The sequence below is a fragment of the Hippocampus guttulatus genome, chromosome 8, assembly GCF_054856545.1.
Source record: "Hippocampus guttulatus isolate MCC_2025c chromosome 8, RoL_Hgut_1.0, whole genome shotgun sequence".
Taxonomy (NCBI): Eukaryota; Metazoa; Chordata; class Actinopteri; order Syngnathiformes; family Syngnathidae; genus Hippocampus; species Hippocampus guttulatus.
In genome coordinates, this window is record NC_141268.1 from 23357336 (window position 1) to 23374510 (window position 17175).

The 17175-nt window shown below is 47.9% G+C and overlaps 3 protein-coding genes across 5 annotated transcripts; 2 read left to right on the forward strand and 1 right to left on the reverse strand.

Moving 5' to 3' along the window:
• The first annotated feature begins 767 nt into the window (after nt 1-767).
• Nucleotides 768-4368, forward strand: LOC147201910 (protein LSM14 homolog B-like). 2 transcript variants are annotated; one of them, XM_086118303.1, is made up of 8 exons: nt 768-1078; nt 1166-1329; nt 2353-2482; nt 2549-2728; nt 2834-2911; nt 3051-3191; nt 3569-3689; nt 3764-4368. In XM_086118303.1, the coding sequence occupies exons 1-8, from the start codon at nt 952-954 to the stop codon at nt 3918-3920; spliced, it is 1098 nt and encodes a 365-aa protein (XP_085974429.1). In that variant the 5' UTR covers nt 768-951; the 3' UTR covers nt 3921-4368. The 2 variants fall into 2 exon arrangements, with proteins under 2 accessions (XP_085974429.1, XP_085974428.1); XM_086118302.1 differs by having other exon boundaries at nt 2353-2728.
• LOC147201911 (bone morphogenetic protein 7-like) lies at nt 4320-11646 on the reverse strand. Its single transcript, XM_086118304.1, has 7 exons — nt 11098-11646; nt 7821-8010; nt 6515-6663; nt 6097-6303; nt 5711-5781; nt 5515-5625; nt 4320-5428 (listed from the first exon to the last, which is right to left on the reverse strand). Exons 1-7 carry the CDS (start codon nt 11504-11506, stop codon nt 5279-5281), a joined length of 1287 nt encoding a protein of 428 aa, XP_085974430.1. The 5' UTR covers nt 11507-11646; the 3' UTR covers nt 4320-5278.
• Nucleotides 11647-12827: 1181 nt separating this feature from the next.
• On the forward strand, nt 12828-16753 carry rae1 (ribonucleic acid export 1). Of its 2 annotated transcripts, XM_086118673.1 has the most exons (13): nt 12828-12952; nt 13376-13498; nt 13625-13729; nt 13855-13947; nt 14023-14109; nt 14524-14610; nt 14701-14772; nt 14879-14986; nt 15081-15187; nt 15327-15402; nt 15534-15728; nt 15791-15876; nt 16425-16753. In XM_086118673.1, coding segments are annotated over exons 2-13 (1107 nt in total). In that variant the 5' UTR covers nt 12828-12952; nt 13376-13408; the 3' UTR covers nt 16426-16753. The 2 variants fall into 2 exon arrangements, with proteins under 2 accessions (XP_085974799.1, XP_085974798.1); XM_086118672.1 differs by lacking the exon at nt 16425-16753 and having other exon boundaries at nt 15791-15880.
• Nucleotides 16754-17175: the final 422 nt, after the last annotated feature.

The window sequence follows — 17175 nt, forward strand, 5'->3', positions numbered from 1 at the left end:
ACAGATCTATACAGGGGTGTAGTCACAGTTTAGGTTCTCAAAGGAGAACCAGAGGTTTTAGTTTGGTGCTCCATTTTTTTCTTGGTTTATTGATCTCATCATGGATGAACTGAAAGACTTACTGCCGTTTAGCAAAATACGACCCGTGGGCCACATCTGGCCCGTCCATGTGTCTCTGAGCAGCCCTTGCAGTCTTTATGAAGTCAAAAGAAAACGTAAAGCGTGCCTTGCTTTTATTTTGCTGTGCGCGTGTGCCTGCAGTGAACGCAAGCAGGAGCAGCGATTTGTCTTCTGTGTCGGCAGTTTTGTGTTTTTTGGCGCTATATTTAGTCACTGAAAGAGAGGGTCAAAGGACACCAACTCACACATGCACACTCTTATGATCACAGAGTTGTCAGATTTTTAAGTTAGAGAAAACAGACACAGAAGCAAACTAGAGGAACCTGAACCAAGGAACCTGATCATAGCACAGCCAATTTAAAGATGCAAGATATTCCCCATCCATGGACTTGTTTCAGAGACCTGTTTCATAGTGTCAGTGCCCAAAAATAAAATCTGTGTAATCTGGAAAAAAAAAAAACATACGGGCATGGTGTATCTCATTATTTGCCAATTTAACTTTTTCTTTGTACGTTCACAACGTTAGGAAATCTATGCAAACCGGTTTTGATGGGGTGTATAGTATTTTCTTTTCTTTCTTCTTTATTTTATTTTCAAATTCAAATTCCTAAAGCACACCACCGCCCGCTTTTCTGAATATCGGAGCGTGCCGACTGAAGAATCAAAGCAACCCTGCTGAAACGCAGGTTGCCCGCCAACCGAACTGCGTCACTGCCGATCTTATAAATCACGCAGGTGCCGCCAGTTTTGTTCGTCGCTGATGAGTTCACGTCCTGCCGCTCGGCTAAACTCGGGTCTCTTTCTCTCGTTGGTCGTTCACCTGCTGCAAGCATGAGTGGCCGAGGCGGAACTCCTTACATCGGCAGCAAGATAAGCCTGATATCGAAGGCGCAGATTCGTTATGAAGGGGTTTTATCCTACGTGGACACCGAGAGGTCCACTGTTGCTCTGGCCAAAGGTGAGCTCCTCGTCGTTGCCTAATTCGTATCGCGCGGCCCCCGGGATCTTCGAGAAGCAACCGCGTGACTGCGTGCATTTGTCACAGTCAAGTCATACGGGACTGAGGACCGGCACGCTGGCAGCCCACTTCCACCAAAAGATGAAGTCTATGAATACATCATATTTCGAGGAAGTGACATCAAGGAGATCACCGTGTCCGAGCCAACAAAACCGCCTCATGGGCTGCCTCGAGATCCTGCTATTGTACAGGTGTGTTCTCGCGCTTCTCTTTTGACTTGCTTTGGGAAATCGTTATGGGGCGCGTTTGAGATGTTAAAAAGAAATGCCGAAGGGCGATATTTGATGTCCTCTATAAATTGTCAGCTACGTGTTTGTTTTTGTAATCCCCTCGAGTAGGAGAATTCGATGCAGTTGTCGACGCGCGATTCTTTCTTCGTTTTTTTTCCCCACTACTGCCTTCCACTAACTATAACTAAATGTAACTGAAGTGAGGTAAAATGACACTCATTTTGCACCGCTCTAACCAGTGAAGACCAGCCGCGCAGTTACTTGAAGCCCGATTAACTGTGAAGTCACTTTCAGCAGGCAGAAAGTGGCAAAATGGCCGCCCTCTGAGATCGCTAAACCCGGATGGATTTTGCTGCTTAAATCATATTCCACAAACGCAATATGATTCAGAATGCAAAACCCCACCGTATTCTGTCACCAGGAGTATTGATTATTACCAGCAGTTGTCAACTTGTGCACACTTGTGCTTGCGTCTAACGTGGAAAATGAGTGTAGTGGTGCATGGTCCTTATCGCCCACGTGCTCGAATGGCTTTGCAGCAAGGTAATCGAAGCCCTTTCAACACTTATTTGATGTCCATCATGAGAGAGACGACGGATGGATGTTTTATTCATCTCGTGGGAGAACTTGAAGTTGAATGTGGTGAGAGAAAAAGTGCGCTAAAAGAACCTGTTTTAAACGGCAACAGGCGCACGCTTGACTGGGTGGAGGTGCATGAATCGGAATTGGCTTCGACAACCCTCAAGAGATTCATACCCGCAAAGGCGGCACCATGGAAAAGAACGACAAGGGCAATAATGCAAAGTGACGCTTGGTCGCCAGATGACGCCGTCCAATACACTGTCATGACTACTGTAAATGACCGTTTCTTTTCTTTTTTTTAATTAAATAATTCGCCACAGCCCTGGCATGACCGTGACCTGCTTATCGTGGATATCGACGAAATGTTCAGCTTTCCATATGTCTCCTCTTTTGCTGTTGAAGTCGTCTCTCGGAAGCTCCCCTGGTGAATATCGGCCACGCTGTGGCCCTTACCAAGGCATGATGCCCACCTACAATCGGCTGGCTCCCGGCTCTCTCCTCAACCAGCAGTACGGCGCGGCGCAGGGTCTCGGTACGGTAGTCATCCACTTGCACGTCTTTCCGCCGTCCGTATGTCAGTTTTACCGTGCGGTTCCAGGGTTCCACGGTATCCCCGCCAGAAGAGCTCCGATGGTAGAGCAAGCCGTTCAGACGGTTCCTTTGGCCAGCAGTGCTCAGAAAAAGGGGAAATCCTCAACTCAGCCGCAGCAGCTCAGACAGACTGTTCCTCCAGCCCAGCACGCGGTTTCCCAGGTTCAGAAAGAGAATGTCCACAACAGTAAGATTATTTCAGATTCTTTTTTTTTTTTTTAAATTAGACGGCTCACTCATCTGAATCCCCATCTCTTGTTACGTTGAGGTCAATCGAATGCTTTTCTTCTAGATCAAACCGCATCCCAGCCAAGTGAAAGCAAAACACAAGGCCGAAGCACTGAGAATAAAAAACAAAGGCGAAAACAAGGTAACCTAACATCGAAATATCTCTGCTATTTGCAAGATTTTGCCAATTTATGGTTCCAGACGGCAGCAAACGTTTTTGTTCGGGGGTCTGTTTGTTTTTTTGTGTGTGCGCACACGCGCCTGTCTGTGTTCCTGTGCAGGAAGCCGCAGGTCCAGGAACTGGAACAGGGGCCAATTACTTGTGAAGAATTCAAAATCCAACACTCTGAAGTTTGAGTCGGACTTTGATTTTGAATCGGCAAACGCTCAGTTTAAAGACTATCTCACAAAGGAGGTTGTAGGTGGGTTCATTTGACGTCTACGGTGAGCTGCCGCATGTTTGCGCTTCAGCGCCTGCAACTTTGCCATTTGCGTTTCATTTTCTTTATTTTTTACCTATCCTGTTATTTGGCTTGCAAACTCACCTATTCCATTTTTGGTGGCATCTTGGCGGTGAAGGGAGTTGGGCTTAATTCACTTTTCTTTTTTGTTTTCAGCACTATTGTGGCCATATTGGCAGTTACCGTTTAGTCTAAACCTATTTGGAGCTTGATAATTACTTTTCGCGTAGCGCGGCAGGACTCGGCCCCGATTCCCCCAACAAAGAGATTCACTGTCGAAGTTCAATAATATTCATACGAAGCAAAAATGTTGATCCATTTCGGTCTCCTCGCCACAGTTCAGGCCTCCTCATTAGAGGCCCCCGAAGGCGCGCATACACAGGAGGACACGCCCGGTGAGAAGTACTACGACAAGAGTAAGGGCTTCTTTGACAACATCTCGACCGACGTGAAGCCCAGGTGAGGATGGGGTCCTCCCCCAGCCCCCTCGCACGGCGTATTAAATTGATGTGATGGTTTGTGAGTGTCCTCAGGAGGACCACGTGGGCAGAGGAGAAAAAATTGAACCTGGAGACTTTCGGCGTGCAGGGACGCTTCCTGAGAGGCCAAGGATTCTGGGGGCGGGGCCGCAAAGGGCAGAGCGAAGTAGAACAGCGAGCCCTCCCCAAAATTGATGGCGGCAGAGTGTGAAAGTTTTGACATTTATGTTCTGTAAATAGAGGTTGTAGTTTTCTACTCGTTTAAGAATTGCCTCCCTTTTTCAATTTGAAGCATTCAAAGTACATGTTTTTTTTTCTTTACTCTGCATTTATGGGAATACTGTACATTTTCTAGAATGTAAAATGGGAGAGAAGTTTATTTTTTATTCCAGCAGCCACATACCGAGGGAATGTGTTCATTTGTAGTTGAGCAAGCAATGCCAGACGTGTCCTGCAACGGAGTATCGGACACGCAATTTAATTTTGTCTGGATGTTTTTTTGTTTGTTTTTTTCCCCTGCGCTTGACTGTCCGCAGCCATCCAAATTGGTCTGAAAGGATATTCTCAAGTGGAATGGACAGTCGACTGTACTTTGTTTTCTCCTACCGATAATGTTTGTGAAACAAGTGTAGCGGTTGCAATTAAATGGGATTAGGCTGCGCGTTTGTTTTGAAATCCCTCTGCACAATACACTTTCTCTTCCAATTTGCACACAATTGCCACCGGACGGGATTTATGCTGGAGCTGCATTGCAAATCCACGCTCGACGCTCGGCCAGCTTTTGCCGCGTCAGGAACGATGCTCTCCCATCGATGCAGCAGTGCAGCTCATCACCCGTCAGCTACTGTAGCAAGAGAAGCCTCTGCCCCAAGCAGAAAAATAAATACCGGCACGGTTTGCGTTTCACGACATCACAAGGCCAGCGGGGTTTTTTTTGTCTACAACAAATCGCACGGTTAGCCAAATCTGAAAATTTAAATCGGGCGAGAAATGTTACTTTAACAGAGGTAGCCATGTATTCATTTGCGGTTCTCTGCTGCATGAATGCCGTAGAAAACAAAATTTGTCGTCATACATAAAACGAGTTCAATCGCGGTGACATTTTAAGACCGCGTTTCATTATCTGGAGCAACGGGTCAAACCAGTCGGTGTTCACAGTCCATCATTCCGACCTCCAAAATACACCCATAAAACTCTCCTACAGCACTCCGAGGATTGGGACAGTGACGTCTGTGGGGTCGAGTGGCAGTTTTCATGGCTGCGGGTGGCGATCTGATGAGGGGAGCCGACTGCCTACATAGACGCTGAGGACACGTTACTCGGTCTCACTGGGCAAAACCTTGGTCGCCGGCCTTCCAGAGCTGCACTGAAATGCATGCAAATAAGCAGTTTGAAATCCCCTTTTTGTGTGACCGGTGGTCAGCTGCCGGTCATAAATACAGTCCCGGAGATAAAAGCCTCCTCCCTGACATAGACAGTAAACCATTTCTTGCTTCCTGCCCCCCCCCTTTTTTTTTTTGTAAACATCCCTCCTAAATGGACTCATGCTGTATAATGGACGAGCAGCGGTCAGTGGCAGCCGCAGGCTCTGACCACCATGTTGCGGTACTTCTTTAGGATGACGTTGGAGCTGTCGTCAAAGTAGAGGACGGAGATGCCGTGGAGTTGCGTGGGAGCGCAGCAGGGCTTGGGCACCGTTCCCGGGTTGATAAAGTGCACCTGCGTGGAGAAGACGCAGCAATCGGTTGACGCGCTTTGTCACCGAGCCCGACCTTTGCGGCAAAAGCGGCCGTCGTCAGACCGACCAGAGTTTGCACGATGGCGTGGTTTGTGGCGTTCATGTAGGAATTGAGTGGGAAGGCGCACTCCCCCTCGCAGTAGTATGCCGCGTAGCCCTCTGGCGCAATGATCCAGTCCTCAAGGCAATAAAAGGTGAATATCCAGTTACATTACTAGAAGGAATACGTAAAACAGAGCACAGGTAAAAAATGTACACCTTACCTGCCATCCCAAATCCCTGAAACTGACATACAGCTCACGTTTCTTACAGCCATCTTTCGATATGCCAAGATCTAACATTGGAAATGTTAAGATATGAACAATCACACATTTTTACAAAAACACACATGGGAATTTATGCTAGCTCTAAGCTAGGAACACCAAAACTATACACAAAAAAATACACTGATGAAATATTTCACCCTGTCATCATTCCTTAAATAATTTTACACCGAACATACACTGGTAAATCTTTTCATCGCTCCTGTATATTTGTTGGAATTCATTCGTGTCATTCTTTGACGTGACACGGAAGTGTGTTCTTTTTTTCTTTTCTTTTTTCATCGGTGTGAACTACTATCGAAATTGAGCGCGTGCGAACTGGATACCTGTTGCGGCTTCGACAGCCTTCAGTGCATCTTGGACAGTCTTGTGCGGCTTGGAGCGGTTGGAATGGCGCCCCCTGTGGCCGTGGGCCGAGCGGATGTGGCGAAAGCGAACCTCGCTGGATTTGAAGAAGGCGACCAGAAAGGCTTGCTTCTCTTGGACTCCGCTGCCAGTGAACAGCCCGGCCAGTCGGGGGGTCCTCCTAAAGCCTGCGGCGGAACGGAGTGAGCAACGGGGGAGGGGGAGCAATGGGGGTTTTGGAGCGTTTTGCTTTTCTGCTTTAATAACTGACAAATTCCTTGTCTGTTTTGACGGGCAAATGACAGGGCCGATGACTCCCAGTGGTCTTGAGCACATGAACATCGTGTGACGCAGTAAGCAAACTTTGTGTGTGGTCAATAATGTCCCATGTTGACTGACCATGGTTGTCTTCCAGGACCAGTCGCAGGCCAAGGTTGTGATCGGGGTTGGCCAGCCAAAGATTACTGGTGGCGGTCAGGTCAAAGATGAGCCAGCCTTCCTCTGCGGCCCACACCTCTCGCTGGTCCACCAGCAACAGATCCACTTTGCTGCAAGAAATTGACGAAAAGACGAATTTCATGCATCTATCCGTTATCCGAGCCGTTTGTCCAAGCATTTGGGACCGCAGTGCTTTCGAAGTTGTTTGGTGAGTGCACCCGCATCCAAGTGAGTGAATCGGTCAGCGAGACATGCTCAAAGGTTTGCGGCCGTCCCCTCGTCCATGCCCGTCTCGACCCGGCCTCGGCTCCCAATATGGAGCCAATATGATGGCTTTCCTCGCAACCTTGAAATGACCACTCGCACCCACTACTTGAGCAAAATGGCTGGATTTTGTCTCGCTCCAACAGCCAACGTGTCCTCGTAAAGGCTGATTTCACAGACAATAGCTTTGTTTACCGAGTGGTTTTTCGACCCCCAAGCAGACGTCTGTCTGTTGTTCCGACGCCTGCTCGTCTGCGCTAAGTGGCCTTGATGTCAGGCCCGCCGCCTGCGAATAATGACTATGGTCTTGCCCTCGTCGGTGTCGTCAGCCCCACTGTCACCGATGAAAGACCCCGCGCCCCTCCCCGTCCTCCACCGTTTCCCCTCCAACATGCGGGGAGAAACAAGTCGAGCGGGCCGACTTGAAAATGCGGCAAAGCGGCCCTTTGCAGCCATTGTGTAACAAAATCAAAACGTCAGCGTCGCAGTTTCACGTTGGGATAATGATGAGAATCACAAGTGCTATCAGTGGCAGCTTGTCAATCGAGGGCACTAGGCCGTCCACAGGGACCACATGAGCAACCCCCGGGCCTGTTCTAAAAATAGCTCACAAGTGATGTGATTTTCTTCGAATGTTATCTTTGCTTTATTTATTTATTTTTAATGCTTTTCTTGATGACAATGTCATGTATTATTGATTTAAAACTCAACTCACGACAACAGCTGTACGTGAAATGATAAAAGATGTTGAAAGAATTATACAATCATAAATAACGTTACCTTCTAATTAAAATATACAATCGATGCCCTGACCTGAGGCATAGACGAGCTGCAGTTTTATACGATCTTGTTGCCTATTGTACATAATGATTTACTGCTATGGACAGACAGATAGATAGCTCGATACACGCAGATAGAAAGCTAGCTAGACAGCTAGTTAGCTAGACAGCTAGATATCTAGCTAGATAGATAGCTAGATAGATAGATAGACATTGCTGCTTACCCGTCCGCCAGCTCCTGCAAGACCTGGTAGATGTTGATTCGGAACGTCTCATTCTCATGGCGTTCCTGTACGAGGTCCTTAAAAATTCTCAACTCTGCCGCTGTGACAGCCTCTCCCTCGGGAATACGGGAAAGATCAAATCTGAATTCCCTTCGGTGCTTCTGGTACAGAAGTTCCTGATCCTGATCAACTGTTTGGAAAAGAAAAATAGACGCGGGGAAAGGCTCGATTGATCTACGGTACTCACAACAAACTTTGGGCAGACGTTATAAATCAACGTTTGATTGAGGCTTTTGCGCAGAATTTACAATCCTGTACACAGCGTGATTCGTGCTTTATTATTGTAAAGCTGCAGCTGCCGCATACTCAACATTTGGCTCCCAAAAGAGAAAGTTTCTCCCTTGCGAGCAAAAGTTCCGCCGCTGTGAGATGCGAGAGCAGACGGTGATGTCAAGTTCTGTCCAAACTGTTGGAGACTCCAACAAAGTTCTCTGATGTGTGTCGCCTTCTCACCACATCTCGGAAACGCCGCAGCAGGAATAGCAAAACTCTCGCCTCAGTCTGCGACGCGATTGAACTAAACATCACTTAAGTCAGCCCTTCGTGCCAATATGAGGGATAAAACCACACCCGGCACCCAATTTGGCTCCCACATGTGCGCACCACAAGAAAAGGCCCATTAAGGGCCGGCCCGGCCCGGAAAACCACAGCTGCCAGTCTGCTTTTACAAACGCGTTCGCATGACCTATCGAAATCCACACAATTCACGTCGCTGCCAGATTGCGCGGCACCCGCGCCTCCCTGATCCGATTCCCATCTGTCACTGTCCCCGATCGCTGAGGAAAGACGGCAAGCGGCGGCGGCGTTGCGGCTTTTCCTCCCTGCCAGATGAAAGCTCGCTCCGGCTTCCCAAAAGCACGACGGTCAGAAAAGCTTGCTGACGCTTTTGCAGAATTATGCAGCATGTTCGTCCTTGGAAAGAGCGCGAAAGGTCTCTGGCGAAGGTGTGCCGAAGCACACCGGGGCAGCCATCGGCAGCTTTGGAGAGCCCGCGCCACATCGCGCTAACGTCACAATCCCAAAAGCCTCCACCACCGCAATTTTGAATGTCACAGCCCGGAAAGGCCTCACACACATTGACAAGGTCTTTTTCAAAAACACTTCTAACGCCGCACACACACACACACACACTCAGCCCACTCGCTTTTTCGAGCTGTGCATTCTGGACCCTGCTAGTCATCTGTGTGACCGCAATTAAACACTAGAAGGGAACAGGGGGTGGTGGTGGGGGGGGGGGGTATTTTTATGAAAGCAATAATTGCTTGTAAGGACTTGGCGTGTTTACGTTCGGGACCATTAGCTGCAAAGATCAGACCTCAGATATGCAAACTTCCCTCTGGGAGGGATTTCAACACTTTACTTTGCCCCTGACACTGCAGGGCCCCACAGACATGGAGCTTCCATTAACCATTTGTGATTTTTGGAGACTTTTTTTTTTTTTTTTTGTAAAGAAACAGCATGGGTGGCTTTCTGACATATCGGAGCAGTAGCGAAAGACAAAAAAACATGACTTGGGAAGTATTTGTGAAGTCTTTCAAGTATCAAATGCAACACTTGAAGCTCAGCTTTTCACGCCGTCTCTTACTCAAGAGAACACTTTAGCCCAATCACACCATTTAAGGCCTGCGTGTGTTGACAAGTTTGACAGCTGTGCACAAACTCCAAACTGTTTTCTTGTAGATTATCACAGTTACCGAGAGAACTTTGTCCAAACAAACGCTCCCCCATATGAATACTTCTGCTCCCGACGCTGTCTGTTGCTTTAGGATTTGCACAGATTCATGAAGTTTGACAATCTGTGCATTTATCGTGTTGAAACTAAAAACCAATACCAGGGATGGAAGCCTGCGTGGGCTTATTTTAACAGTGAGTGCACCTATTATCGTGAGTTACTTCAAATAACCCCCTCACGTGAGCAATGACATCATCCTGAAGTTCACCCCCTTGGAAAAAAAGCTGTCAGTTCAAAAAAAAAAAAGAAAAGAAGGCCATTACTGCACTCTTGTATAGATTCGGAACTTACATGTGCAGTGGAAATCTCAGAAGCGCATGGCAATGATACAAACGCATTCCCATCCCACCCAGGAACACTTTTTGTATTGTACGAAAGAAAATTCTCTCTAACAATGGCGACGCCATGAACTCCCCCCTACACCCACCAAAACTAGCAAACGCTCAGTCCACCTGCAGGATACGCCTTCATCTGCGAGATGCTGTGATCTTGACATGGGAAATGCCATAATCCGTTTGAGGCTTGAAACCATCATCCGGGGACCACCATGCAGTTCCAACACAATGAGGGGCCCCAAGTTGAAAAGAAAAAAAAAAACAAAACAACGGAGAAAAATGCTCGACACGCGACTTTGTGGTGTGCTTCCAAGGGGAAAATCACATCATGACGTTTTGTCTTTATTGCTCATCTTTCATTCTCACAAGTATAAAACAATGTAAAAGCCTTTGCGTAGACGGCACCGCTAAGCTATGTTCAGATTTGTTCATCTCAAATGGCTCTTGATTTGTGCGTAGAAGCTCCAAATCAATGACAAGATCAACTTCTTCTCTTCCCAAATGGCCTTTCACCTTCTTGTTAAGCACCGTGAGGCAACAGTGCTCCGGGATAAAAGGTGACACCGCAACTGGCGTCAAACTCTTTGTTGGCGCTCGGCTAAAAACGGGTTTTGCATATTTCCAAAGATGTGAAAGGTACAAACATAGTACCTGTAACTGCACAACTAACCCATCAACCTCTACCTAAGAGCTTTCAAGAAATTAAAAAAAAAAAAAAAAAAACATACAAAATGTGTGCCGCGTTGGATCTTGCACATTTGTAAACATTTCATTTCAAGGGGCGCACGTTGAAAGCATGTAGTTTTAGCCTGTGAGCCTCCCAGTCAAAGGTTCTGTGAATGAATTTCGGCTTGGGAATGGAACGAAGGAGTGAGCGCCTCAACGCTCTCGCACCTCGCCACTCCGTCCCATCTTAACTGGCCATGAAAAAGATTTCTAAGAAATGACTCCTGGTGGCCATAAGACTGATCATCAGATGTTATGACTGGTGTGGGGTGGAGACAGGAACACCTGAAACCAGAGTCTTCGGTGTCGATATTTGCAAAGAATCCTACTGCTACTGTGCGGCAAATGTTTCACACGCCTCGGAGCAAATGCAGGAAAAGAAAGGAATTCGAATCATGGGGAAACGTTCGAGACATAAACTTACCGACATTGAGAAAACTCATGACCATATCAGCATCATCCAGGAAGCGATTGTCCTGCGGGGTGACCGGGTTGGGAGCCTGGGGCTCCAGATGGGGATCGTAGCTGGAATATCTCGTGCGCGGTGCGTTCGTCGAGGCGGTGTTGTACAAGTCCAGCATGAACAACGGGGCAGCCGTGAGCCTGGAGCCGACGTGCGCGGGTCGCGGGCGATGAGGCAGCCCGAGGATGGAGAGGATCTCCCGCTGCATGTCCCGGCGCTCCTGGCTCCTCAGTCGGCCGTGGATGAAACTGGAGCGCACCTCGTTATCCACGGAGAAGTTGGAGAAGGACATCTTCGCGGACAAGACGCCACAATTCCCACTCAGGAAAAAAATCAGTGTCCCCAAGGCGCAGGTCGCAGTCGGAACCATCTTGTGACGCGCGTCTCGAAAAAAAGTTGAGGTAATCGATCGTTTGGCAAATGTTCTCGGGATCAAAAATCGTACACGATAATCATTTCAGACATATCTGCCAAACTCCGATGCAACATTGTGTTCTCCTGTGCCTTGCAGTCCCGTGAGTTCCTTTCTTATGGGAATTTTGGAGCGCGTTTGGAGACCCTGTGTAAGGCGGGGAGGGACGCGGGCGGGGGAGGGGGTGGGGGCCGACTGTGCTCATTTTGACCACAGTGAAAAGGCAAGATGAATTTAACAGTGTCCTTGAAAGAAGCATGTTCATCTTCAACGTTGGGGTGCAGGGAGGGGGAGGGCGGGGCTGTTTTAACCGGAAGTGTCATGACAATGTTGTGAATTGTATTCAAGAGGTTACGATAATCCCCCAACAATCCCCCTAGCCCTCAACATCAGAACGCACATCTCTTTGAACTGAGACGGACAGGTCGGTCCCACCCTAATCATTTGGGGGTTCTACTCTCACGGATGATCAGCCACTATTTATTACAACGGAATGAAGGCACTTGCCACAATGGCCCCAGTGAATTAGTGCATAGCTGTCAAAGTCAGGTCCTGGAGGGCCGCTGTCCCGCATGTTTTCCAAGTCTCCCCGTTGCAACACACCTGATTCAAATGAACAGGTTCATTGTCAGGATTCCATAGAGCTTGCTGATGATTTGATCATTTGAATCGGGTGTGTTGCAACGGGGAGACTTGGAAAACATGCAGGACAGCGGCCCTCCAGGACCTGACTTTGACACCCCTGATTAGTGCAACAACGATTCCACAAGTCTATTTTAATATAATATTGTATTGGTGCATTTAGTAGTATTTACTAAGGGATAAGATCAGCAACAGCTGCATTTTTTTCCGAAAACGTCAGAGCTATAAATTAAAAAGCACTTTCAAATCCATATAGAAACATATGTTTTAGGCCAAACGCAAAAACTTTTCATCAAAATGTATTTTTTTTTAAAATTCGGTGCCATAATGAACAGATATTTTAAAAAATGTGCCAGCAAAAAAGTCGAGTTTTTTTAATCTGCGTCAATAATACGTTGAGGGAGGGAGACATATAACCATCTCTACTTAACATTTTTCGGTGACCAAGGTTTTTAATGTCAACAATACACATATTTAAGAGGTAAAGTCGCTTTGACAATATCTCAACTAAAGTTTTGATATAAACAGGCAAAACAGACGTTGTCGCTACCTAGCGATCAAAAGGCACGTTTTTGTCCAACACTGCCCCCTGGCGTTCAAACTGCACAGCGCAGCACACCGTCCTCCTGGCCCAATACGTCATTAAACTGCGACACCGCGCAAAACAAGCGCCACATTTTTTCGGTTGTTGCGCCGGATAAATTCGTTATATTCGGCTCAATATCAGAGTCAAGATTGGGATAGGAGGTTAACGAGTTCGAGGTACGTATTGTCATGGATAAAGGGCAGTCCGCGTCGTTTGAATGTTTCCCGCTGTTGCTCACGGGACGGTCGCCGGTCTGAAAGGAAGATTTCCAACTGGCAGCAAGCTAACGTTAGCGACCTCTGAATTAGTAACACTTCACACTCGCCTCTTCTCTGAATCATCTTATTGGAATACTAGTGACGGCGGACCCATGTTTGACATTTGGTCTTTCCGGCCATTGCGCTTACTCACATACTGGTGAAATGGTTTTAGTGAGATTCGTAACCTTCTGTCATCGAATGTACATGCATGTCACTAAATCACGTGTAGTAATGTGTTGTAGTTGATACGTAACAAGGCGAAGCCTTTGCTTCTACCGCATTTGCTTTTAAAAACATGCAATGTGGATGGTGAGAGGTCATGTGTATTTTTCCTACCAGGCCAGGTCAGATCAGGAATTACGGTAATGCGCCATGAGTTTATTTGGCACAAATTCCGGTTTTGGAACAACGGGAACTGGCGTTTTTGGGAGCACGACGGCTGACACGCACAATCCTATGAAGGTAAACAACAAACTGGCTACACTTTGATTTGTTGACGTGTTACTGTTGTAGCTTGCTCAGCATTCAACTGACAAACAGTTCAAAGAGTGTACTTTTATTTTTTTTAAATTTTTTGCTATGTCTCAGGATGTCGAAGTGACTTCCCCACCAGATGACAGCATTAGCTGTCTGGCTTTCAGCCCCCCGACCATGCCTGGGAATTTTCTCATTGGAGGCTCCTGGGCGAATGATGTGAGTGATTGCAGGTGTTTCAATACTGAGTGTTTTGAGGCGAGCGTTAGCCCCAGGCACCATTCATTTGTCAATAGTGGGTGATATAGAAAATAAGAGACATGTTTTGGATGGTTTGCCATGAGGTTCGGTGCTGGGAGGTGCAGGACAATGGTCAAACTGTCCCCAAAGCTCAACAGATGCACACAGGTCCTGTGCTTGATACATGCTGGAGTGATGTAAGTCTGACCACACGTGACGTTCTCTTGGAGATGAAGAGAAAAATGTTCAACATGCTTGATTTTTTTACCCAGGATGGGAGTAAAGTGTTCACTGCTTCCTGTGACAAGACAGCCAAGATGTGGGATCTGAACAGCAATCAAGCGATGCAGATTGCCCAGGTCATACGGGATGCACTTTGGAGCCTCGATATGGATTCGATGTGTACTCTGAGGGGTGCTTTACACTTCTTGGTTCAAGAGACACGGTTCTGATTTGTATGCTCTGAAGTGGCACCAGTCCGATCGGTGCAATGGGAGTGTGAATGGGTGGTGGTGGTGGGGTGATGCCTGGAACTGAGTATGTTCACGATGGAATCGGGCCTCTCCCAAACGCGGATCAAATCCGCATGTGCGTCGCATACCTGCCACCGTAAGTGCGGCCTAAATGCACAGACTCGATATCCACGTGGAAATGGTACAGCAACAAATCGGATGTACTGTAGGCCATTCGTTTGGAATTGGGCCCCTGGACCTTCGGTGTCAACCCAGCCACAAACATACTCCTTTCTCACTCACCTCCTGTTCTCTTAACAGCACGATGGCCCAATCAAGTCGATTCACTGGATAAAAGCGCCCAACTACAGCTGCATCATGACCGGGAGCTGGGACAAAACACTGAAGGTGTGCTCACCTGCGTCTGCATGTCGAAACGCACGCAGTTCATTTTCCAACCTTTGCTACGTGACGCACTCTTGTCGTTTTCCGTTCCAGTTTTGGGACACCCGCTCTCCCAATCCTATGATGTCCCTGCAGATGCCCGAAAGATGTTACTGTGCCGATGTTGTACGTGGACCCGAAGACGAATTCCGCAATACATATATATTCTCACCCAACAGATGACGCGTGGGTTTTCTGAGTGCACCTCAATATGTGTGATGCGGCTCTGCAGGTGTACCCCATGGCGGTGGTGGCCACAGCGGAGCGGGGTCTGATTGTGTACCAGTTGGAGAACCAGCCGTCTGAATTTCGCAGACTTGAATCGCCTCTGAAGCATCAGGCGAGCACTTGTTTTCATTGTCGAGAAACGCGCGTTCGCTCCCCCGGAGCTTTTCAGTCTCTCCAAAATGTAATCTTGTGACTGTGGCTTGTAGCACCGCCGTGTGGCCATTTTCAAGGACAAGCAGAACAAGCCCACCGGCTTTGCGCTGGGAAGCATCGAGGGACGCGTCGCCATCCACTATATCAACCCTCCCAACCCGTAAGCATCACAACTAAAAGTCTTGTTTTGGTTTTAGAACAGTAGTTTTTCAACCATGTTTCCGTTTTCATTCCGTTGGAACGCTGTCAAGCGCGCGAGCCGCAGTCTGACGCCAATGTCTTTGCCCGTTGTCGATTAGAGCCAAGGACAACTTCACCTTCAAGTGCCACAGGTCGAATGGAACCAACACAGCCACCCCACAGGACATCTACGCTGTAAGGCCTCCATTTTCCACGTTGACATTCCGCCGCGACGTGGCCACCGCATCTCAACTTGAAAATGCAGCGGTGGCGGAGAGGGAATGACGGCCAAGAATCAGTACGCGGGGGGCTTTCTTCTGATCCAGGTCAACGCCATTTCCTTCCATCCCGTTCACGGAACTTTGGCGACCGTCGGCTCCGATGGTCGCTTCAGCTTTTGGGACAAAGACGCCCGCACCAAGTTGAAGACGTCGGAGCAGCTGGACCAGCCCATCACAGCCTGCTGCTTCAACCACAATGGCAACATCTTTGCCTATGCTTCCAGCTATGACTGGTCAAAGGTAAGATGTCCCCAACCGAAAAGTGTTGTCAACGCGTTTATCTCACGTGGTCTGTCGTTCAGGGCCACGAGTACTACAACCCCCAGAAGAAGAACTACATTTTCTTGAGGAACGCCGCGGAGGAGCTGAAGCCTCGGAACAAGAAATGGTGAGAGGCCGGCAGCGACTGTCCATTAGCCCGGGTAGCGCGCTCGCCGGATGGGATCCTCACGCTGGGCCTCGGCGGCCACCGCGCGGCCCCCTGGCATGCGTGGATGGGAGCAGAAGCACTGCTTCCAAGCCACTTCTTCGACAAGCAGAGATTCCAGCGGTGGGGATCGTGCTTTCCACGAGTGACTCCGGCCGGCTCTTAGGTGGCTTGCGTGGTTTCCGCATTTGTAGCGCGTACAAGCTGCCTTTTGCACATCTCCGACGAGTGGGTTGATCATGGAGCTTGCCGCTTTGTGAAGCTCTCCGGGCGGAGGCATAGCGCGCCGAATGTCGTTTGGCTATTAGGAAAAGATATTTATCAAAATACAGCCATGAATTAATTGCGTTGCTTGATTCTGATGATAAAGTCATTGAGCTCGGGCGAGCAGTATTTGACACCCATTTTGTACTGTTTATGCTGTGCAAAATTGGACATCATTTATTAAATAAAGAGCCTCAAATAAAGCGTTCAAACGTTTCACTGACTGCCTCCCCTCCTTTCTTTAGATTCTCCTTGCCAAGTCACATCTGGTGTGGGGAAACGCAGACAGCCAGATGCTTGGGGGTGCGTGTATGCTCAAGAAAGACTCCTTCCTTTTGACACCTGGACCAGCTGATGTGGTGCCACTTCCTGTCCGTGGACCAATCGGAGAGGCCTACACAAAAATGGTTGTCGTACGTTTGGAGGGTTTGTCATTCATTTACATCCGGGTAGGCTTTTTTTTACATTTCTTTTTTTTACACTTCTCCAAAGACTGTCTAAAATTCGTGTTACTCTGTGGTTTATTTCCAAATGGAATGTTGATGTATAATAAACAAGTAAGTGAGTGAAGACACTTTGATTTGAATGCATTGTATTTTATGTACGGCTTAATCCTCAGGCTCAATCGGGTCAGAGGTGGCCTAGAGCAAGCTGACTGGAGGGCGTTTCCACGAACAACCATTTAGCCTCACATTCAAACCTAGGGACAATTCAGAGTCTTTAGTTCACCTAACCTACATGTTCTGGGGGAACATGAGGACAGAGCACAAGAAAGCCCTGATCCAAGATTTGAACCACCGCAGAACTCCAAGGCACATGTACGCGCCACTAGTTCACACTCCTGCCCGTTGTGATTCAAGCAATGTAAAACTAGGTAGCCTCACTCATTTTTTTGGATTATATCGACCTCGTTTGAAATATAAACCTGTTAGCGAGCACGATGGGGAAATAAATCCCATAATGGGTCGATACCAACGTGTGGAGTTGCTCGCGTGT